We start from the raw sequence: 25308 nt of genomic DNA on the forward strand, positions 1-25308 counted from the left end.
CTTTAATTGGGCCGAAAAAGTAGACTCTGAAGCAGATGGCAGTTTTTTCGGCTCCGAAGAGGAGCTTGGCTGCTTCGGCTTTGAGGAGGTATGGAAACATTTTGGTTCCAAAGTGGAAGCCTCCACTTTGCGACTCGATTCAGAAACAGGCATGGCAGTCTGCTCGGATGAAAGCATTTGTCTCCTTCGACACCAAGGGCCGGTTGTCGAGATGTAACTTTCTGGCCCAACCATGGCCGGTAAGCAGTGTTGAACCCAAGCCCATTTGTGTGGACTTTTTGGGATGTTTTTGGTTATCAGAAGGGGCTGGCGTACTCATGTACTGTGCCGCAGGAATAACTTGGCTGTCCCCATCTGCGTTATGGTCGGAGTCTGCGATGGAAACCGCAGTCTGCGTCTGTTCCTCACCAAAAATGTTGGGCGTTTGTTTGGTCGACTTCGATGCCATCTCAAGCGGACGTGCTCTCTGATGCCGCAGCCTCTTCTTGGAGCAGAAGGATCACCACGCCTCACAGGTTTCTTCCTTGTGGTCCATAGAGAGGCAGAGGTTACACACAGAATGCTGGTCAGTGTAGGGGAACTTCGCTTGGCACCGACGGCAGAATCAAAACAGAGTCCGATACATGAGCCTGTGACGCCATAGGCCCGAGAAGCGCGCGGGCTCTCGGAAGGGCGTTTAATCAATCCTGACACTACAATCGGATGAAGTGTAGTATGGAAAACACGTTCAAAAACGATACAGACGTTTGAAGGAAAGATAAAGAAGTTCAGATAGTACCAAACCGAGATATACCAGAGCGAGAGGCAACACATACGAACCCTACCGCGGAAATAAAACAATCTAATAAAGGACTCGATGCCAACGCGCACTATCACCGAGAGGAGGCGTCACTCGTTCTTGTGACTCGAAAAAGCTTCTTCTAAGAAAAACAACACTCCGAGCTCAACACTAGATGGTAGACTTATGGAAAGCATGTGTATTTGCAACAACACATGCCATCAAACAAACTAACATGAAAATTAAAGACTTTAGAGCCACTGCAATATGAAAAAGTGTTTAACTGAAGAACTGGCTGCAAATTCTATTTTTGCAGTCACCAGCCATTGGGTTTTTACATCATGTAGCTAACACAGACTAACATGTCATACTGCATAAGGTTCAAGTGGGTATACCATTTCTAGATCAGAGTCCTTGCTAATGACCACTTACCAGAGATTGGTTTTGAGTTTATAGTTGCCTTCTCATCTTCCAAAATGTCTGAAGAATCATCACTGTTGGAGCTCTCTTTCATTTTGGTTAGTAGTCCTTTATTACAAGAAAGTTTAGGGGTACAGACAGCAGGCTTGACTACTGCAGAATTTAATGGCTGCATTTTTTTGGCAGGGCTTTTCTAGAAAAAAAGAATTAAAACAAACATGTGCATATAGAAAGCTAGGAATGTGAACATGTTTCCCATAGCATTGCAATATAACCGGAGCACCAATCACTTTTCTTTTATACTTTACAGAGAACAGTTTTTTCCCCCTTTTTAATGAATGACCTTGCCACCACAGTTTTTGCCTATCCTTAGGACGATGTTAGATTGTAAAGGGACTTGAATCTCCAACATGCATGTAAACAGTTAAGTATGGTTGTTCATAAAAACTCCAACCATGCCATCAAAGCATATGCCCCACCCATGATTTGGCCAGGTATTAGAAATCAACTTACATGAGTTTCCATGAGATCATGGCGAATTCTCTCTCACCCACATAAAGTACATCTTTGAGTAATAAGACATATGAGTTTACAACCTCTGTGAAACCTGATCTAAAATAGAGCTTTTTCACAGCATTCTTTTCTTTTCAATAGAACAGGTGTACGATGTGTTTATCAGATAGAAAGATAACCATAAGTAAGAGCATTACTTGTGTCCTTCCACTGCTAATTTTTAGAAACTACTTTTGTGTGCACTATTTTTTCAAGCTTTCTCCCTCGTGTACTTCTCCCCACTCAGTGTTTCTAACTTGCCGTCCTTTCAGTCTTTTGTGTCGACCCCCCCACCCACTACCCTTCAATTGTCCGCATGGCTTCCCAAAAGCCGCCGCCGCCACCAATCCCCACCCCACCCTTCCCCCCTTAAAATCACAAAAAAAAAGACTAAAGGATTAATGATAAAAGGTGTGGAGGCAGCATACACTGCCACTGTGCCCGTCTCCTGGCACAGAAGAAGCATACAATCTCCCCAATCAACCTGCCCCACAAACCCACCAAGAACTTGACAGTTTTTCTGCCACCGTTGGGGTGAAGATATTGGAGAGAGTTGGCTCCCATCTTCCCTGGGAGAGTGGTTCACAATCTGTTAGAGATATGCCTACATCCCAAAGGGAACAACAGTCTTTCTATCTCAAGTGTATATTATGGAGTCAGTGGTACATTTTTGAGCACACAGTCAAAAAATATTGCTAAAACGTTTTGTGGCAGAACACGGTCGCAGACTGACAGCAGATTTTTAATGGCAATGGCACTACATTTACACAGACATGTAGTTCTGCTAAATCTACATAGTGCACAAAACAAATGTGTGGAATTCATTTGTTCGGATTTTATTAAAATCTTTGTTTCAATAGCACATCAGGAATACAAACAAGAGCATGTGGAGTATATTTTGAAATATTTGTAAAGTTTATTTACAAATATTTAAATTGTGTTGTGTGTTAAAAAAATGACATACTACAGCCTGTCCTTTCACGCTCTCTTTACACCAGTATCTTTGTCCGGCAGTTCAATTTACAAACCCCTCATAATTTGCAGTCAGAGAAAGAAAACACCAATCTCCATGTTTAAAGAATAAGGTGCAATTTATCACAAAACAAAGTAGGAAATTTGTCCTGTATCTTTAAACGCATGGGAAATGACAAGAAAAAAAAAAAAAAAACAAAAAAAATCGCATCTTTACTGCTGATTCACTGTCTGAACCTCTGCATGGTTACATTGGTGGTGTTGCAGCACCACCCCAAATGACTGCTTCCAGGGCCTATAGGAGTGGAGTTGGTAGGCGGGTGTAAGGAAATGCCAAATTGGCATGGTTACCCCTATATTTTTGCCTTTGCTGATGCTAAGTTATCATTGAAAGTGTGCTGGGACCCTGCTAAACCAGGCCCCAGCACCAGTATTCTTTCCCTCAACTGTACCTTTGCTTCCACAATTGGCACAGCCCTGGAACTCAGACAAGTCCCTTGTAACTGGTACCCCTGGTACCAAGGGCCCTGATGCCAGGGAACGTCTCTAAGGGCTGCAGCATGTCTTATGCCACCCTGGGGATCCCTCACTCAACACATGCACACTGCTCTACAGCTTGTGTGTGCTGGTGGGGAGAAAATGACTAAGTCGACATGGCACTCCTCTCCAAGTGCCATGCCAACCTCACACCGCCTGTGGCATAGGTAAGTCACCCCTCTTACAGGCCTTACAGCCCTAAGGCAGGTTGCACTATACCACAGGTGAGGGCATTTGAGCACGAGCACTATGCCCCTACAGTGTCTAAGCAAAACCTTAGACATTGTAAGTGCAGGGTAGACATAAGATTATATGGTCTGGGAGATTGTCAAACACGAACTCCACAGTTCCATAATGGCTACACAGAAATGTGGGAAGTTTGGTATCAAACTTCTCAGCACAATAAATGCACACTGATGCCAGTGTGCACTTTATTGTAACATGCACCCAGAGGGCATCTTAGAGATGCCTCCTGGATACCAATCGGACTACTAGTGTAGGCTGACCAGTACCTGCCAGCCTGCCACACACCAGACATGTTGCTGGCCACATTGGGAGAGTGCCTTTGTCAAGCTGTGGCCAGGAACAAAGCCTGCACTAGGTGGAGGTGCTTCTCATCTCCCCCTGCAGGAACTGTAACACCTGGCAGTGAGTGTCAAAGGCTCACCCCCTTTGTTACAGTGCTCCAGGGCATCCCAGCTAGTGGAGATGCCTGCCCCTCAGGCCACTGCCCCCACTTTTGGTGGCAAGGCTGGAGGAGATAATTAGAAAAACAAGGAGGAGTCACCCACCAGTCAGGACAGACTCTAAGGTGCCCTGAGCTGAGGTGACCACTGCCTTTAGTTTTAGAGGATTCCCCCAATAGGATTAGAGATGTTGCCCCGCCCCCCTCCCCACAGGGAGGAGGCACCAAGAGAGTGTAGCCACCCTCCAGGACAGTAGCCAATGGCTACTGCCCTCCCAGACCTAAACACCCCCCTAAATTAAGTATTTAGGTGCACCCCAGAACCCAGGAAATCAGATTCATGCAACCTGAACTACAAAGAAGGACTGCTGACCTACAAGCCTGCAGAGACGACAACTGCTTTGGCCCCAGTCCTACCGGCCTGTCTCCAGAGTCGAAAACCTGCAATCAGCGACGCATCCAACAGGGACCAGTGACCTCTGAAGCCTCAGAGGACTGCTCTGACCCCCAGGACCAAGAAACTCCCGTGAGCAGCGGCTCCTCAAAAACAGCAACATCTTTGCAACAAAGAAGAAGCTTCCAAAGAACTCAACTCTTCCCACCGTAAGTGTGAGAATTCACATACTGCTCCTGACGCCCCCAGCTCGAGATCCAGAGAACAAACACCACAGGGAGAACTTCCCGGCGACTGCGACCCCGTGAGTAGCCCGAGACAATCCCCCTGGACACTCACAGCGACGCCTGCAAAGAGAATCAAGAGGCTCCCCCTGACCGTGACTGCCTTTAACAAGGGACCCGACGCCTTGGCCAAGCACTGCACCCGCAGCCCCCAGGACCAGAAGAACCGAACTTCAGCACAGGAGTGACCCCAGGCGACCCTCTGCCTAGCTCAGGTGGTGGCTGTCCCGAGAAGCCCCCCCTGTGCCGCTAGAGTGACCCCGGGTTCCTCCAATGTTTCCTATCTGATACCCAACGCCTGCTTTGCACACTGCACCCGGCCGCCACTGTGCCGCTGAGGGTGTGTTTTGTGGGCCTACTTGTTTCCCCCCAGTGCTCTACAAAACCCCTCAGGCCTGCCCCCCCCCCCCCGAGGACGCAGGTACTTACCTGCTGGCAGACTGGAACCGGAGCACCCCTGTTCTCCATAGGCGCCTATGTGTTTTTGGGAACCTCTATGACCTCTGCTCCTGACCGGCCCGGAGCTGTGGTGTGGTAACTTTGGGGTTGCCTTGAACCCCCAACGGTGGGCTTCCTATGCCCAGGAACTGAGACTTGTAAGTGTTCCTTACCTCACAATCTAACCTTTACTTAGCTACCCCAGGAACTTTTGATTTTTGCACTGTATCCACTTTTAAAATAGCTTATTGCCATTTTAACAAAAACTGTATATGATATTGCTTTAATTAAAAGTTCTTAACTTACCTATGTGGAGTACCTTGCATTTTATGTATTTACTTCAAATCTTGAACCTGTGGTTCTTGAAATGTTATTTTTCTATATAAAAACCTATTGGCCTAGAGTAAGTCTTTGAGTGTGTGTTCCTCATTTATTGCCTGTGTGTGTACAACAATGCTTAACGCTAACCTCTGATAAGCCTACTGCTCGACCACACTACCACAAAATAGAGAATTAGAATTATCTAATTTTGCCACCATCTTACCTCAAAGGGGAACCCTTGCACACTATTTCTTACTTTGAAATAGTATATACAGAGCCAACTTCCTACAGTGGGGATTCTGGGGCCCAAAGAAAGCCCATAAACACCAGAGATTGTTTTTTCTTTTGTGAAAAAAAAGTATGTGTGGGCCACCCTTGCATTGTGACCATTTCCAACCCGTAAAGCCTCAACAGTCTTTATGTCAGAGCATGCCCATCCCCATGGCAAGCAAGGGGAACATTTGATTCTTTTGGGCTTAGCTTGCCAGACAAAGTGGGGGTAAATTGAAACGTTCCTCTTATTGCTCAGCTGCCAGCCATGGAAACATACTAAACTCAGACATTTCTGAAAACTAGGCACTCAGGAGTCCAGAGTGCTGTGCCTTGTGTTGGTTTCAGAACAATTTCTTACTCGCAATGCCCTTCAAACCTCGACAAAAATCATTAAATTTCCCCTCACATTTCTAAAACGTTCTGGAATCAGCAGGAATCCAAAAAATTCCCAACCCCTCAGGGTTCCGATACTTTTCCTGATAAAAAAAACTACCCTACTTGTGTGGCTCAGCCTAGAGAGAACCCATAACGCAAAAGGACCCAAAAATGCAAAGTTGAGATATTGGCATTAGTAGTAGCTGCAGTATTAACATCCAAGCTCAGCTGCCAACCAAATCCAGACATTTTTAAAAACTAGACACCCAGGGAGCCAAGGGTGGTGAGCCTTACGTGGATCCCTTGAAGTTTTGAGATAAAACCTTTCATATAGCTTCGGTTTCAGAGTTTCTCTAACAAGGACCCTGAGACCACTGTTATACTTTGGGCCTGCTCTCAGGTGCAATCAAATACTTTGGGACTTTCCAGGTCCTTTAATATACAGAGAATCAACTGTTGCTTTAGTCACTAAGACCTACATCCCTGGCAAAAATGATATAATGTAGCTTCGACTGTACAATGTGTGTGGATACATTTACTACGTATGACTATCATTGTGTTGAAGATTCAGCAGTTGAGATTTTAGGAAAACAAAAAAAGTCAAAGAACCTACAAAACCATCAAACACTAGCCAAATCCAGTGTAGTCAATGGTGCAATTCTGATTCCTTCAGAGTTTCTATGCTCGGGCCAGCAACATACAAGCAGGACACAGCTCAAGCAGTCCATAAATCAGTTTAAAGTACTTTGTAATTTTTGTGTTTAGACTTTTATTTAAGAGGCAGATTTATTTCTGAAACTAGCCATCCCAACTGAAATTTTCGAGTCAAGGTGGAACCCAGAATTGAGGGCACCTACTGGACCAGGAGGATTCACACGTTTCTACTGAGAACTAGACTTTAGAAGCCCTGTCATATACGTTTCTGGAATTTTAAGAACTAGTGACAGAGCTCAGACAATTCTGGAATCAGGCTGGAAATTTGGAAGGTGGGAAGCTTGCTACAAGGAAGGTGGTTAATACTATTATGGAATTATTCACTATTACAAAAGAAATTGCATACCCTGCCATTAATGGAATCAAAATTAACCCTGCTGTTCTAGTCTGATATGATTTGCAGATTTGCTTTATAACAAAAATCAACAGTATCATGTCACCATTTATGTTCAATGCAGTGATGTCCCTAGCCCAAAATCATATTGTGATTTAAAGCAGTGTTTAAATCTTTTAGGCCACAGGAGAAATTGATCATCAGAGATTCTTGTCTATCAACGGGGACAAACGCCCTCTCCGTGCAGATCCATGTTCTATTCACTATGCAGATGAAGAATGGGGCTCAATCTATTACCTTATCCAAAGATGCTTGTCTCAATTCATCAAGCTACTGCTGAATGACTGTTGAAATGCAGACCTAAAGACATTTCACAAATAGCATCCTCTCTCTTTTTCCTATGTGTACCAAACCATTAAAGAAGAGTAAACTACTGTAATTAATGGAGAACAATAATGCATCTGAATTGACCTAATCTGCTTACTGCCTATCCATGGATCTGGCATGTTCCGTGTAGCTGTCAATAGTTGCAGTAGACCATGAATAAGGCACAATTTGTCACTAACTGCAATGCAGCACTAGTCAGATACACACACCAGGTTTGTCCTCAAAGAACATTTATCTTCTGACTCTAGTCCTTCAAGTCCCAATCCACAGCAGGAGTACACATCAAAAGCCCCCCAGGAACTCCAGAGAGGTACTTAGAGTAGAGATTCACAGGGTGTCAAGGCACAGAACAAATTAACAAGTTACTTACCTTCGATAATGCCTTATCTGTTAGAGACAACATTGAGCCGCAGATTCCTTTCTTTTGAATTCTCCTTAGGAGCCAGCCTGGATCTGGAAGATTTTTTGGGAGTACCCATGCGCAACGGTATGTGGGGTCGGTCAGCTCTGCGTCTCGGCATAATTCACAGCAGAACTGATGTGCGCTTCCCCTATATAGGCGCCACCCTGGCACAACTACGTCAGTTACTTTTCACAACTTTCCACACCAGAGGCACAGAGCCATGAAAAGCACTGACACTGGTATATCCAAACAAGGGCCCTGAAAGGGCCATCCTTAACCCTAGAAATATGTTTGAAGAGCAGGGAGGAATGGGTGGGTCGGTAAGGAATCTGCAGGTAGATACTGTCTCTACCAGCTAAAGCGTTAACAAAGGGAAGTAACTTGCTCATCTGATAGACACTTCTAGCTGCAGATTACTTACCTTTGCATAGCTACCCAAGCAATACCACCCTTGGTGGTGGGTCTGCAGACAAATGTAAACTAGAATGTTCTGCAGGACTGAACGGGTGAAATGCTTGTCCCTACAGACCTGACTGTCTGGGAATTAGTGCTTGGTAAACGTGTGCAGGGAAGCCCTTGTTACTGCCTGCCGGATGTCCAGGACTAGCACTCCACATGCTAACGCAATGGTCGCAGCTTTATCTCTAGTGGAACGTGCCCTTTAGGAGGAGTCTTTCTCCAGTGCATAGCAGATCTTGATGGAGAGATTGACCCAACCTTTCTTTGATCCAACATTCTCCACAAAGTGCTGGTCGCCCATCCGGAATCATTTTGTTCAATTTTGAACAGAACGACGACACTCTTTTTGGCTCAACATGGTGGAATTGCTCCTCTTCCTTAGAGGGATGTGAAGGAGCACATAAGGTGGCCAAGGTGACAGACTGGCCCACATGACACAGTGTTACCACTTTCAGCAGGAAAAAGGCCCCAGTGTGAAGCATCAGTTTGCTCAGATAAACTAAGAAAGGAGGCTTGAAATATTAAGCCTGCAGCTCGCTCACCCTCAGGACAGATTTAATGGCCAACAGGAAGGCTGCTTTAATCGTGAGCGGCCAGAGGGGACAATTGTAGAGAGGCTCAAAAGAGGCACACATCAAGAAAGTGAGGACCAAATGAAGGTCCCAAAGAGGCAAAATAAAAGGAGAAGGGGAAGGACTATGCTACTTACTCTGTAAACATCAGTTTGTGGCATGTAGTGCAGGAGATTCACATACTGTGCTTATTTCTGTCATTTAGTATTGGGCCCAGACGTATACAAGTTGTTTTTCTTCAAAGAAGTCAGAGTCACGGGCGTAAAGTGACCCCTTCTTTCAGTCACACTGCGCATGGTCATCGACTTCATTGTTAGTTGTTTTCCGGCACTCGGGTGATAATGGAGTGCAAATATATTGTTATAAGAGATGTCCATGCATGTGAAGTGTAATAAAGAGTACTGTAACAGCCACAGGTGTACGGGAAGGTGGGCGGGCGCATGTGAATCTACAGCACTACATGCCACAATCAGATGCTTACAGGGTAACATAATCCGTTCAATGGCATGTGTGGCTGTAGATACACATGCTGTGCATAGACTATAAAGCAGTGCCGTCTCCAAAAGCTGTGGCTAATCCGTGTGTAATTTGTATTTGTTTGAAAAAGAGTAGGGAGCATAGCCTGTTAAACATTTTCTTGTTGCCGTGCGAAGACATCCACACAATAATATATGGTCAATGTGTGTAGATTTGACCATGTGGCTCTTCGAAGAAGTCTTTTCGAGTCACGAGATCGAGGGACTCCTCCCCTTTCGGCTCCATTGCGCATGGGCGTCGACTCCATCTTAGATTGTTTTCCCCCCGCAGAGGGTGAGGTAGGAGTTGTATATGCTAGTAATAGTGGCCATGCAATGGAGTGAATACGTATGTACATAATGTACTTTAAAGTAATATATATATATTTACAAATATACAGATGTTCAAGATCAACTTCTAAACGGCTACAGGCTCCCGGGGAGGCGGGTGGGCGCATGTGAATCTGAAGCGACTAATGCCACGAACAGATGTACACTGGGTAAGTGACATTTTCCGTTCGGTGGCATGTGTAGCTGCAGATACACATGCTGTGCATAGACTAGTAAGCAGTTATCTCCCCAAAAGCGGTGGTTCAGCCTGTAGGAGTTGAAGTTGTCTGAAACAATGTTTGTAGTACTGCTTGGCCTACTGTGGCTTGCGGTGTTGTTAGCACGTCTACACAGTAGTGTTTGGTAAATGTATGAGGCGTAGACCATGTAGCTGCCTTACATATTTCGGTCATTGGAATATTTCCTAGAAAGGCCATGGTAGCACCTTTCTTTCTAGTTGAGTGTGCCTTTGGTGTAATAGGCAGTTCTCTTTTTGCTTTAAGATAACAGGTTTGAATGCACTTAACTATCCATCTAGCAATGCCTTGCTTAGAAATTGGATTTCCTGTATGAGGTTTTTGGAAAGCAATAAATAATTGTTTTGTTTTGCGAATTAGTTTTGTTCTGTCAATGTAGTACATTAACGCTCTTGATGTCTAATGTATGTAGTGCCCTTTCAGCTACAGAGTCTGGCTGTGGGAAGAACACTGGTAATTCTACTGTTTGATTTAAGTGGAACGGTGATATGACTTTTGGTAAGAATTTAGGATTTGTTCGTAGAACTACTTTATGCTTGTGTATCTGAATAAATGGTTCTTGTATGGTAAATGCTTGAATCTCACTTACTCTTCTTAAAGATGTGATGGCAATTAAAAATGCAACTTTCCATGTTAAGTATTGCATTTCACAAGAGTGCATGGGCTCAAAAGGTGGACCCATGAGTCGTGTTAAGACAATGTTGAGGTTCCATGAAGGAACTGGTGGTGTTCTTGGTGGTATAATTCTCTTTAGATCTTCCATAAATGCTTTTATGACAGGTATTCTAAATAGAGAAGTTGAGTGCGTAATTTGTAGGCAAGCTGAAATTGCTGTAAGATGTATTTTAATGGAAGAAAAAGCTAGCTTTGATTTTTGCAAATGTATTAAGTATCCTATGATGTCTTTGGCAGATGCGTGTAAGGGTTGAATTTGATTATTATGGCAGTAATAAATCTTTTCCACTTATTTGCATAGCAATGTCTAGTGGTAGGTTTCCTAGCTTGTTTTATGACCTCCATACATTCCTGTGTAAGGTCTAAATGTCCGAACTCTAGGACCTCAGGAGCCAGATTGCTAGATTCAGCGATGCTGGGTTTGGGTGTCTGATCTGTTGATTGTGTTGCGTTAACAGATCTGGTATGTTTGGTAGTTTGACATGAGGCACTACTGAGAGGTCTAGTAGTGTTGTGTACCAAGGTTGCCTTGCCCATGTTGGTGCTATTAGTATGAGTTTGAGTTTGTTTTGACTCATCTTGTTTACTAGATATGGAAGGAGTGGGAGAGGGGGAAAAGCGTAAGCAAATATACCTGACCAACTCATCCATAACGCATTGCCCTGAGACTGATCTTGTGGGTACCTGGATGCGAAGTTTTGGCATTTTGCGTTTTCCTTTGTTGCAAATAGATCTATTTGTGGTGTTCCCCAACTCTGGAAGTAAGTATTCAGTATTTGGGGGTGAATCTCCCATTCGTGGATCTGTTGGTGATCCCGAGAAAGATTGTCCGCTAGCTGGTTCTGAATTCCTGGAATAAATTGTGCTATTAGGCGAATGTGGTTGTGAATCGCCCAATGCCATATTTTCTGTGCCAGGAGACACAACTGTGTTGAGTGTGTGCCTCCCTGTTTGTTTAGGTAATACATCGTTGTCATGTTGTCTGTTTTAACAAGAATGTGTTTGTAGCTTATTATGGGTTGAAATGCTTTCAGCGCTAGAAATACTGCCAATAGTTCTAAGTGATTTATGTGAAACTGTTTTTGGTGAGTGTCCCATTGTCCTTGGATGCTGTATTGATTGAGGTGTGCTCCCCACCCTATCATGGAGGCATCTGTTATTACATATTGTGGCACTGGGTCTTGGAAAGGCCGCCCTTGGTTTAAATTTATACTGTTCCACCATTGAAGCGAGGTGTATGTTTGGCGGTCTACCAACACCAGATCTAGAATTTGACCCTGTGCCTGTGACCACTGTGATGCTAGGCACTGTTGTAAGGGCCGCATGTGCAACCTTGCGTTTGGGACAATGGCTATGCATGAGGACATCATGCCTAGGAGTTTCATCACCATTTTGACTTGTATTTTTTGATTTGGATACATGGCCTGTATTACATTGTGAATTGCCTGAACCCTTTGTGGACTTGGAGTGGCAATCCCTTTTGCTGTGTTGATTATCGCCCCTAAGTATTGCTGTGTTTGACACGGCAGAAGGTGTGACTTTGTGTAGTTGATTGAGAAACCTAGTTTGTGGAGGGTTTCTATGACATACTTTGTGTGTTGTGAACACCTTTCTAGAGTGTTGGTTTTGATTAACCAATCGTCTAGGTACGGGAACACATGTATTTGCTGCCTTCTGATATGTGCAGCTACGACTGCTAGGCACTTTGTAAAAACTCTTGGCGCAGTTGTTATTCCGAATGGCAACACCTTGAATTGGTAATGTATCCCTTGGAATACAAACCTTAAGTACTTTCTGTGTGAAGGATTTATCGGTATATGGAAATATGCATCCTTTAGGTCTAGTGTTGTCATGTAGTCTTGTTGTTTGAGTAGTGGGATTACGTCTTGTAATGTCACCATGTGAAAGTGATCTGATTTGATGTAGGTATTTAATGTTCGGAGATCTAATATAGGTCTCAGAGTCTTGTCTTTTTTGGGTATGAGAAAGTACAGAGAGTAAACTCCTGTTCCTTTCTGGTGTTCTGGTACTAATTCTATTGCTTCTTTTAGTAGTAATGCCTGAACTTCTAGTCCTAGAAGATCTATATGTTGTTTTGACATATTGTGTGTTTTCAGTGGTACGTTTGGAGGGAATTTGAGAAATTCTATGCAATAACCATGCTGGATAATTGCCAGTACCCAAGTGTCTGTTATCTCCTCCCAATGTTTGTAAAATTGTCTTAGTCTCCCCCCCACAGGTGTTATGTGTTGGGGATGTGTGACTTGGAAGTCACTGCTTGTATTGAGGGGTTTTGGGGCTTTGGAACGTCCCTCTATTTTTTTGGAATTGTGCCCCTCTATACTGCCCCCGAAAACTTCCCCGCTGGTATTGGCTTTGATAAGTGGGCCTTGCTTGTGAGGTTGTGGCCTCCCCTAAATGGTGTTTTGCAAAATGTGCCTCTGCTTTGTGGGGAGTAGAGTGCGCCCATGGCTTTTGCGGTATCAGTATCTTTTTTGAGTTTTTCAATAGCAGTGTCGACTTCCGGCCCAAACAACTGCTGTTCATTAAAGGGCATATTCAGCACGGCTTGTTGTATTTCCGGCTTGAATCCTGACGTACGCAACCATGCGTGTCTCCTTATTGTTATTGCAGTATTTACTGTCCTTGCAGCTGTATCTGCTGCTTCCATTGATGACCGTATCGGATTATTGGAGATACTTTGTCCTTCTTCTACCACTTGTTGTGCCCTTTTTTGGAACTCTTTGGGTAAGTGTTCTATGAAATGCTGCATTTCGTCCCAATGAGCGCTATCATATCTTGCCAAAAGTGCTTGTGAATTGGCAATACGCCATTGGTTTGCTGCTTGTGCTGCAACTCTTTTACCCGCAGCATCAAATTTGCGACTTTCCTTGTCTGGAGGTGGCCCATCTCCCGAGGTATGAGAGTTTGCTCTCTTGCGAGCTGCCCCAACAACCACCAAATCTGGTGTTAATTGCTGCGTAATATAAACAGGGTCTGTTGGTGGTGGCTTGTACTTTTTTTTTTCCACTCTTGGAGTTATGGTCTGCCTTTAACAGGCTCCTGAAATATTTGTTTTGAATGTTTTAGCATTCCTGGGAGCATAGGTAAGCTTTGGTATTGGCTACGAGTGGAGGAGAGTGTATTAAATAAAAAGTCATCGTCAATTCGTTCAGAATGCAAAGTGACGTTATGAAATGCAGCTGCCCTTGAGACCACCTGCGTGTAGGATGTACTGTCTTCAGGTGGCGACGGCCTTGTAGGGTAACAGTCTGGGCTGTTATCTGATACAGGAGCATCATAAAGGTCCCATGCATCAGGATCATCTTGACTCATTGCAGTATGAGTCGGAGATTGCATCAGTGGTGGAGTGGCTACCGGTGATGTGTGCATTGATGGTGGTGGAGATGGTGGTGGAGTTGTTTGTCTTGCCACCTTTGCCTGTGGCTGCTTGTCCTTTTCTTGAAAGGCAAGTCTTCTTTTCATCTTAATTGGGGGAAGAGTGCTTATCTTCCCTTTGTCTTTGAATGTGGAGCCTTCTTTGCGTGTAGTCTGGCTCAACAGATTGAAGTTCCTCTCCGAACTTATGTCCTTGCATCTGGGAGGACAATCCCTGTTCCCCTGTGTAGGAACCTGTTTTCGGTTCCGAGGCTGGATGTTTCGGAATCAAAATCTTTTCGGTCGCCTTTTTGGGCTCCGAGGCAGCCTTTTTTATTTTCGGCATCGTGGTTTCTCGGTGCCGAACCATTTCGGTGCCACTGTCTCGGTGCCGAATCTGTTCGGAGCCGCTGTCTTGGGCCCGAGATTGCTGTGTGGCGGTATCTCGACCGGAGTCGGATGACTTCACCACATGCATGCCCTTTTTCGGTGCCGATGATCGGTCACCTATTTTTCGGGTTAAGCCATGGCCTGTTGGCGGTGGCGTCCCATGGGCTTTTGTTGTCTTCTCGTGAGTTTTATGTTTCGACGTCTTACTTGCGGTTTTCGGCGTTTCTTCGGGATCGAGCTCGTCCGAGTAAGATTCATGGATGGAGAAGCTTTCTTCTTCCTCCTCGAAACACCCTTGTCCTGTCGGCGCCATCTGCAGTCTTCTTGCTCTTCGGTCTCTTAATCTCTTAATGTCGTTTCGCTCGACAGGCTTCACAGGTATCCTCCTTGTGCTCTGGAGACAGACAAGTTACAGACCAGATGCTGATCTGTATATGGATACTTGTTATGGCATTTTGGACAGAAACGGAATGGGGTCCGTTCCATCAGCCTTGAAGAGACACGTGGCCGGGCCGACCAGGCCCCGACGGGGGGGATCGAAAAAACCCCGAAGGGCCACCGGAGCTCTTCAAAAGTCGGTGTCGATCTGTTATAACTAACCCAATACCGAACGCAAACAATACCGACTATTTTTCCGAGATTCTAACTAACTTTCCGACCCGAAACAGAGCGAAAAGGAACACGTCCGAACCCGATGGCGGAAAAAAACCAATCTAAGATGGAGTCGACGCCCATGCGCAATGGAGCCGAAAGGGGAGGAGTCCCTCGATCTCGTGACTCGAAAAGACTTCTTAGAAGAAAAACAACTTGTAACACTCCGAGCCCAACACCAATATATATATATATATATATATATATATATATATATATATATATATATATATATATATATATATATATATATATATATATATATTGGGTTAGTACGGAGTACCATCCCATCTTAAATATCTGGAAGAAAGGTTCTTCCAAGCTTAATGACTGTATTTCACTCACACTTCTTAGTGAAGTGATTACCAGCAAAAGAGATACTTTGCAAGAAAGAAACTGAATTGGACATTTATGTAAAGGTTCAAATGGAGGTCCCATAAGTCTGATAAGCACAATATTAAGATTCCATGTTGGTGTTGGAAGCACTGTGGGTAGAATCACTCTTAATACCTTCCATAAATACTTTAATGACGGGAAGTTTTAAAAGCGTTAAATGCTGCCTATTTTGTAAGTAAGCTGCTATTGCAGCCAAATGCAGTTATATTGAAGATTATGCTAGACCACAAGTTTGCAAGTATAACAAATAGCAAACAATGTCTTGAATAGGTACATCAAGTGGGTCTATTTGTTGGTTTTGACAATAAATGACAAACCTTTTCCATTTAGAGGCGTATCATGCTCTGCTTGTGGGCTTGCATGCTTCCTTAAGAATGGTCATGCAGTCAGAAGGTAAATGCAAATATCCAAACTATGACCTCAGAAGCCAAATTGCAAGGTTAATATCTTTGGGATTTGAATGTCTGATTTCTCCATTTTCTGAGTATGGAGGTCCAGGTGTAGGGGAAGCTTCTTGTGTGGAACTACTGAGAGTTCGAGTAGTGTTGTGAACCATGGATGACGTGCCCATGTGGGAGCCACTAGAACGAGGGTGAGAGGATTGTCTATGTTTCCTGACCACAAAGGGAAGAAGGGGGAGAGGTGGAAAGCGTAGGCAAATATCCCTGACCCATTGATCCATAGAGCATTGTCTGGTTTAGGGAAGTGCCCTTTTTGCCACGGACACACACACATCCATCCATCCATCCATCCCCCCCACTATTGATGCTGACTTGACAGTGTGCTGGGATACTGCTACCCAGGCCCCAGCACCAGTGATCTTTCTTGTCTGGCAGAGGCAGGCTAGCACAAACAGGTCAGTCCTGCACTAGAAGTTTGGCTACAATACAGGGGGCATCTCTCAGATGCCTTCTGGGTGCATTTTTTAAATAAATCCAACACTGGCATCAGTGTGGGTTTATTGTGCTTAGATGTTTGATACCAGACTTCATGGAGCTGTGGAATTCGTGATGACAAACTCCCAGCACATGTACCCTATATGGACACACTGCACTTACAACACTGTAGGGGCATATTGGTCATGCAACTATGCCCTCACCTGTGGTATAGTGCACCCTGCAGTAGGGTTGTAAGGCCTGCTAGAGGGGTGACTTACCTATGCAACAGGCAGAGGTTGATGGGAATGGGAATGGCACGCTGAGAGGGATGCCACATCAACTCTACCTTTCTCTCCCCACCAGTACACACAAACTGCAATGGCAAAGTGAATGTGCTTGGTGAGGGGTACTTTAGGGTGGCACAATACATGCCACAGCCCTTAGGGACCCTTCCTGGTCACAGAGCCCTTGGTACCACTGTAGGAAAGTAGTATTTCTGGCATGGTTACCCCCACTTTTTGCCTGTCAGTGTATTTTGACTGTGTTCACTGGGATTCTGCTGACTAGGACCCCAGTGAATGTGCTCTAACCCTCTAAATTTCATTAGGACTTAGCACACTCCACAATTGGCATACTGGTGCCCCCATATAAGTCCCCAATATATGTTACTTAGGTACACAGGGCTTTGGGGCACCAGGGGTTCCCCATTGGCTGCAGCATGTATTGTGCCACCCATGGGAGCCTGTGCAAATTGTGTCTGAATGCCTGACATTGTGGCCTGCGTGAAAAGGTGCAAGCACCCTTTCACTACAGGTCACTGTAAGTCTAAAGGTCCTCTTAACCCTGAGGGCAGGGTGTAGGTACCTGTGTATGATTCCATGCACTCTGGGGTCTCCATAGAGGACCCCCAGCATTGCTCCTACTAGTCTTTTGTGGTTTTCCAGGCTGCCCACGCTGCTGCCACACCTTAGACAGGTTTATGCCCGCCTGCTGCTTGACCAGATCTGGCAGAGAAAGGCAGAACAAAGGATTTCCTTTGGGAGAGGGAGGCAACACTCTCTCTTTGGAAATAGGTGTTATATCGTTTGGGAGAGGTAGACTCCCCAAGCCACCGGTAGGCTTTGAAGGGCACATTTAGGGCCAGATGTATCGAAGGTTTTTGCCCATTCTGTGTCTATGGGAAAAAGTGTTCGTACATATGGCCCTTGGTGCCCTCCTTGCATAAACCTGTTTGGACCAGTCCAGGGAGCCCCGGTCACTGCCATGGCTGAAACTTGACAATAGAAAGGGGAGTGACAATGCACCTGCCCATCAGAACACCAGGGGTGGTGTCCAGAACTCCTCCACGCGGCCACTTGATTCTGCCATCTTGAATCCAAGGTGGGCAGAGGCCCCACGGAGCATCCGAGTGGCCAGGTCAAGTAGGTTACATCACAGCCCCCTCCTGATATGTCATCCTGCTAGGTGACCAATCTCCCTTCCTGGGCTATTTAGTGTCACCCTCTCGGGTGGGTCTTCAGCCAGACTGACCTCATGACGACACAAGCCTCATAGTTTCAGCCACAAATACCATGTCTACAGTCCCAAAATCATATAACATCCACACCTGGAATATTCGGGGGTTTAGCTTGTTAAACGCCATTAAGTGTTTGCCCAATTACACAGAAGGCATGCCCAGATTGCATATCTGCCAGAAACATCTTGTAGCAATAGATGTGCAAAAGCGACAGAAAAAATGAAAGGCAAGGTTTTTTTTTCACATCCCACTCAGCATACACGTGTGATGCTGCAATTTGAATCCTGGCGGGAATGCCCTTTGCGCCACAGGAAACTCGTATGGACACCCAAGGCAGATACATATTGTTGAGAGGTACCGTAGATGGCAGTCCGCTGGGGTGCATTTATGCTCCCAATACAGACCAGGAGACATACCGGGCACACCAGAAAACATAATTAGAGGACTGGGTGGAGTACCCATGGGGAGGAGATAGTAATGCAGTATTAGACATCTCTCTAGAGCAATCTCACCCACCGGCTCCCCACAGCCGCACGTCAAGCTAAAGCCCTCCAACAATGGATTACGAGTTGGACACTGACTAATCGTCGGCGCACTCTCAATGTAGGCCTGTGTGAATACTTTTTTTTCCTCCTACCCCGACTTACTACACCTTTGCCTTGACAGATTTCTCTGCTCCTCACAATTGCAACCCCATATCACACATACTACATACCTTGCGAAAACATTTTTGGACCACAACCCATTAGAGAGGACACTTACCTGGGGTCGGGTACCTGCTCCTATTCTTACTTGGAGGATGCAGCTGTCACTGTTAGAAGACGCTCCATTTCGTGACTCTCTGGCCACCACCACGGACACTTACTTTGCTGAAAGGAAAATGTTACTTACTCAGTAGACATCTGTGGAATGCAGTCCTGTAGATTCACATGCATTGCATGAGTTCGCTATCTAGTGTTGGGCTCGGAGTGTGACGAGTTGTTTTTCTTCTAAGAACATTTTCCAGTCACAAGATCGAGTGACTCCTCCTCTTGGTGATACTGCGCATGGGCATCAAGTCCTTTGGGAGATTGTTTTCCCGCAGGCGGGTGAAGTAAAGAGTGTACATATGTAAAAGTAGATCGTAAATAAGAGATGTCCATGCAATGTATGTACATATTTACAATATGCTGTACTACAACACCCACAGGCTTCCGGGGAGGAGGGAGGGCACATGTGAATCTACAGCACTGGATGTCTATTGGGTAAGTAACATTTTCCGTTCAATGGCATGTGTGGCTGTAGATACACGTTTTGCATAGACTTTAAAGCAGTACTCTCCCAAATAAGCAGTGGCTAGCCTGTTGGAGTAGCTTGAAAAAATGCCGTAACGACTTCTTGGCCAACATTTGCTTCTTGACGAGCTAGAACATCTACACAGTAGTGTTTAGTAAATGTGTGTGGTGTAGACCAAGTAGAAGCTTTATAAATATTTGCTATGGGAATGTTTCCTAAAAAGGCCACAGAGGTCCCTTTTCCCTCGATGTGTGCGCTTTAGGAGCTACTGGTAGTTATCTTTTAGCTCTATGATAACTTTGGATACACTTGACTATCCATTTAGCTAATCCAGTCTTTGAAATTGGATTACCCTTGTGAGGCACTGAAAAAGCTATGAATAGTTGTTTTGATTTCCTACAACCTTTTTGTCCTGTCAGTGTAATAGATGAGAGCTCTTAACATTCTGTGTATGGAGAGCTCTTTCAGCGCCAGAGTCTGGCTGTGGGAAGAAGAGTGGCAACTCCATTGATTGATTAATATGAAATGGTGAAAGTACCTTGGGTAGGAATTAAGGCTTTGTTCTAAGGACTATTTTATCTTTGTGTATTTGGAAGAATGGTTCCTCTAAAGTGAACGCTTGTATTTCACTAACTCTTCTTAGAGAGGTTATAGCTACTAACAAAGCAACCTTTCATGGAAGGAATTGTAAAGCATAGGAATGCATGGGTTCAAATGGTGAACCCATAAGTCTGGTAAGTACAATGTTAAGTGTAGGAAGTTGGCTCTGTATGTTACAAGGGACTTACCTGGATGCCAGGGTGTGCCAATTGTGGAGACAAAGGTACAGGTTAGGGAAACAACACTGGTGCTGGGGCCTGGTTAGCAGGCCTCAGCACACTTTCAAATCATAACTTGACATCAGCAGAGGCAAAAAGTCAGGGGGTAACCATGCCAAGGAGGCATTTCCTTACATTAAGGTTTTATAAAGGAGCTGGAGGAACTCTGTGGAATAAATGTCTTAATCACAGGAATCCGAAATAAAGAAACAACATGCTGTCTGTTTTGGAGGTAAGCAGATATGGCTGCTAAATGAAGTCTAATAGAAGAGTATGCCAGGTTTGCCTTTTGCAAATGTAGCAATTAACAGAAAATATCTTGTACCGATGCTTGAAGTGGATTGATATTTTCAGGTTGATAATAATATACCAAATATTTCCTTTTAGCAGCATAACACTGTATAGTTGTGGGTTTGCGTGCTTCTTTAAGAATAGCCATACATTCAGAAGGAAGTTGTAAGTAGCCAAACTATGACTCCAGGAGACATATCGCAAGATTGAGTGCTTTGGATATCTGATTTGGCCCCTCTCTTGAGTCAAAAGATTTGGTCTGTTTGGAAGTTTGTGCTGTGGAACCACAGACGGATCTAACAATACTGTGTACCAAGGCTGACATGCCAATGTTGGGGCTACAAGAATCATGGTGAGTGATGTTGGTTTCAATTTGCGCATTAGAAATGGTATGAGTGGGAGAGGCGGAAAAGTGGAAGCAAATATCCCTGACCAATTCATCCATAGAGCATTGCCCTTGGACTGAGTGTGTGGGTATCTGGACGCAAAGTTTGGGCATTTTGAGTTTTCATTGGTGGCAAAGAGCTCGATCTCTGGTATTCCCCTTAATTGAAAGTATTGGTGAGGAACCTATGGATGAATTTCCCATTTGTGGACTTGTTGATGCGGCGTGCTTAATAGGTCAGCTAACAGAGTCCATTCCTGGGAGATATTCTGCCAGTAATTGGATACAATTGTGAATCCCTCACTTCCAAATTGTCTGAGCTAGAAGGGACAATTGGGATGAGTGTGTACCCCACCCCCCATTTTTGCAGATAATACATTGTTGTCATATTGTCTGTACGGACTAACACTACCTTGTGTGAGATTTGTGTAAGGAATGCTTTGAGTGATAGAAAGACTTCCAGAAATTGCCAATAATTGATGTAGTCTGTTGAAGGGGATCCCATTTCCCCTGCATGGTGAGGTTGTTGAGGTGAGCTCCCCACCCTGTCTGCGATGCATCTGTCGTGAGAGTGATCTGAGGCACCGGGTACTGAAAGAGCCCCAATTCTGAAAGGTCGGTGGGATTCCACCATTGCAGAGAGCATCGAGTCTGGTGGTTCAACAACACTAGATCCCAGGGATGACCCTGTGACTGAGACCCACTGTTGAGAAAGGCACTGTTGCAGTGGACGCATGTGTAGTCTTGCATGGGGAAGATAGCCATCATTCCGAACAGTTGCATCACTAGCTTCACTGTGTAAGTATGATTTGTAAAAAGTCACTTTTGTTGTGGAAGAGGAACCTCTAGAGGCAGATGTTTTACCTCTTCCTTCACAGTTTGAGCCTCTGTTATAAAAATGTGTTCCTTATTTTCGTTGTGAAGTTGAAGCCTCTGTGGTTTATGTTTTGAAACCACCTCTAAATTGTGGCCTACGAAAAGTACCCCTAGTAGGTTTGGTATATACTGCACCCATGGTTTTATCTGTTTCGTAGTCTAAGTTTTTCTATGGTGGTATCCACCTCTGGCCGAAATAAATGCTCTTTGTCAAAAGGCATGTTTAATACAGCTTGTATTTCAGGTTTGAAACCTGAGCACCTCAACCATGTGCGTCTTATTATCACTATACTAGTGTTGACCCCCCCCTTGCTGCTGTGTCGACTGCATCAGTAGCACATCTGATTGCATTGTTTGAAATGGTCTGTCCCTCTGCTACTATTTCCTGTCCTCATTTTTGATGCTCCTATGGAAGATAGTGCAGTAGTTCCTTCAGTTTCATCCCAGTGGGCTCTATCTGTACCTTGCCAGGAGTGCTTAAGAATTTGCAATTCTCCAGTGCTTAGCAGCTTGAGCAGCCACTCTTTTGCCCGCTGAGTCTAATTTTTTTACTCTCCTTATCTGGAGGAGGAGCATGCCCTGTCGAATGACTGTTGGCACATTTTCGCACCCCGCTTACCACTATGGAGTCAGGTGGTAATTGTGTTCTTATAAAAGTTGGATCAGATTTGTATTTATTATTATTATTTTTTTTTTAAGTAGACCCTAGGTGTAATTATCATTGCTTTGATAGGTTCTTTAAATAGGTCGGTAGCATTTCTGGAAGCATAGGTAGATATTGGGTCTCTGTGTGTAGTTATTTAAGTATTAAATAAAAAGTCGTCTTCAATTGGGTCTGTGTGCTACTGAACATTGTGATACGCAGCTGCTCTAGCTATAACTTGATTGTAAGCTGTAGTATCTTCAGGGGGAGATGGCCTTGCTGGATATAAGTCAAGGTCATTAGATAAAATAGGATAAGGATCCTATAGATCCCATGGGTCTGCATCCTGTTGATCACTTAAATCATCCCTATGAGGTGATGATGTTTATGGAGAGAAGTGTGTGGAATATGGACATGACGGTGGTTGAGTAGAAGGAGGCTAAGGAGAATGAGGTGGTGAAGGCGGAGGCTGTTCTGGAGTCTTGTCTTTTTCCTTGGAAACTTTAAGGGGAGGCCCAGTGTCCAAAGTCTCTTGAAATGTGAGTCTCCTTTTAACTAGAACAGGAGGAGAGGCTATAACACTTCCTGTTCCCTTTTGCATTTGAAGGTTGAGTTGCTTAGTGTCCATTACTTCAATTATTGGTTCTTTGGAAGAGGACTCCTCTGTAACTGCAGGATGTTTATTGATGACAGTTTTCAGTTCCAAAGATTTCAACACCGAATGATTAACTCAAACCGAAAAATGTCTGCTCCGAAAGTGACATTTTCGGCTCCAAAGTAGATATGTTCGATTTTCGGCTCGATACCGACACAGATTAAGATGTCTGTTTGGTAAGAGCCGAATGATTTTGGGTCTGATCTGTTTTTGGTGCCAAACACTTAGGAAGGTCATCCAAATGTGTTTTTCAGCTTCTACCATGGCATGAGGGGAGTGGAGGACCAGTGACCAATGCAGAAGTCTTTAAAACTCTTTGTTTGGTGCGATGGTGCTGATGTACTTGCGTACTGCGCCATTAGGATGGATTGACTCTCAACATCCGAGTCTTGGTCTGAATCAGAGTCCCTAATGGATAAGGCTGTACAGTGTCCTCCTCCTTCCTGTGTGTGCTCTTCCCAAAAGATGTCGGTTGAGTTGTCTGTTGCCATGGACGCCATTTCTAGTTGAGGTGTTCTTCAGTCTCGTAGTCTTCTTTGATCGAAAAGACTTACAGGCATGCAGGTTTCTTCTGCAGGTTCCAGAAACAGACAAATTGCACACCAAGTGTTGAACCGTGTAGGGAAACTTGGAGTGACACCAAGGGCAGAATCGAAACGGAGTTTGTTCCATCAGCCTATCATTCTTTGACTACAGTTTGTTGAAATAGGCCCAAGAAGAGAGTAGATGCTGCTAAGGCCGTTAAATCGACCCCAACGATCAAATTCGGATCGACTATAAAAGTATAAAAAACGTGATTGAAGACTATATCGACTTAGAAAGGAGGAATAAAGTTCAGACGATACCAAGCGAAATTCACCAGAGCAAGAGGAAACACGTCCAAATCCCATTAGCGGAAAGAAAACAATCTAACAAAGGACTCTAAGTCCATGAGCAGTATAATGAAGAGGAAGAGTTACTCGATATTGTGACTTGAAAATATTCTACGAAGAAAAAACAATTTGGAACACTCAGAGCCCAACACTTGATGGCAAACGTATGCAAAGCATATGTATCTACAGCTACACATGCCATCAAACATACTGGCTCCACCTTTCCCCCCCAGTGGAATGGGAGGCTTTTAAGGTAATAGTAAGGGGTACATTCATCAATGCATGAGTGGCGCTGCGCCAGGAAATCCATTCAGCCCTCAAGCATATCAAGAATAAAATGACCTAAATGGAGAAGGCAGAAGCGAGGAAAGAAATAGATGGTTCATTATTACAGACAGAGAGTATACTGCATGCTGAATAATGAAAATGTCACTTACCCAGTGTACATCTGTTCGTGGCATCAGTCGCAGTAGATTCGCATGTTCTGCAATAGCTCGCCATCTGGTGTTGGGCCGGAGTGTTACAAGTTGTTTTTCTTCGAAGAAGTCTTTCGAGTCACGGGACCGAGTGACTCCTCCTTTTGTCTCCATTGCGCATGGGCGTCGACTCCATCTTCGATTGTTTTTCCCCGCAGAGGGTGAGGTAGGAGTTGAATTGTAGTAATAGTGCCCATGCAATGGAGTGACTAAGTATGCACCTATTTAAGGTTGAGATGACACATATATAAATAATTGAAGGTAACTTCCAAACTGCTACAGGCTCCCGGGGAGGCGGGTGGGCACATGCGAATCTACTGCGACTGATGCCACGAACAGATGTACACTGGGTAAGTGACATTTTCAGTTCGATGGCATCTGTCGCTGTAGATACGCATGTTCTGCATAGACTAGTAAGCAGTTATTTCCCCAAAAGCGGTGGATCAGCCTGTAGGAGTGGAAGTAGTCTGAAATAATGTTCTTAATACAGCTTGACCTACTGTGGCTTGTTGTGCGGATAACACGTCTACACAGTAGTGCTTGGTGAATGTGTGAGGCGTAGACCATGTGGCTGCCTTACATATTTCTTGCATTGGGATGTTTCCTAGAAAGGCCATGGTAGCACCTTTCTTTCTGGTTGAGTGTGCCCTTGGTGTAATGGGCAGATGTCGTTTAGCTTTAAGGTAGCAGATTTGGATGCATTTAACTATCCATCTGGCTATACCTTGTTTTGAAATTGGGTTTCCTGCATGAGGTTTTTGAAATGCAATAAAGAGTTGTTTAGTCTTTCTGATGTTTTTTGTTCTGTCAATGTAATACATCAATGCTCTATTGACATCTAATGTATGTAGTGCCCTTTCAGCTACGGTATCTGGCTGTGGAAAGAACACTGGAAGTTCCACTGTTTGATTTAGATGGAACGGTGAAATAACCTTTGGCAAAAATTTAGGATTGGTCCTTAGGACGACTTTATTTTTGTGTAGTTGTATAAAAGGTTCCTGTATTGTAAACGCCTGAATCTCGCTTACTCTTCTTAGGGAAGTAATGGCGATGAGAAATGCCACCTTCCAGGTTAGGAACTGTATGTCGCAGGAGTGCATGGGTTCAAAAGGTGGACCCATAAGTCTAGTTAG

The 25308-nt window shown here is 44.5% G+C and overlaps 1 protein-coding gene across 4 annotated transcripts in view; it reads right to left on the reverse strand.

Moving 5' to 3' along the window:
- Positions 1 to 25308, reverse strand: part of NOLC1 (nucleolar and coiled-body phosphoprotein 1) — a 518787-nt gene that overhangs the window by 341714 nt on the left and 151765 nt on the right. For all 4 annotated transcript variants that reach the window (XM_069240533.1, XM_069240536.1, XM_069240534.1 and 1 more), the window contains one exon: positions 1211 to 1391. In XM_069240533.1, coding sequence (XP_069096634.1) covers positions 1211 to 1391 — 181 coding nt within the window. The remainder of the gene's footprint in view (positions 1 to 1210; positions 1392 to 25308) is intronic.

Source organism: Pleurodeles waltl, chromosome 6, assembly GCF_031143425.1.
Source record: "Pleurodeles waltl isolate 20211129_DDA chromosome 6, aPleWal1.hap1.20221129, whole genome shotgun sequence".
NCBI lineage: Eukaryota > Metazoa > Chordata > Amphibia > Caudata > Salamandridae > Pleurodeles > Pleurodeles waltl.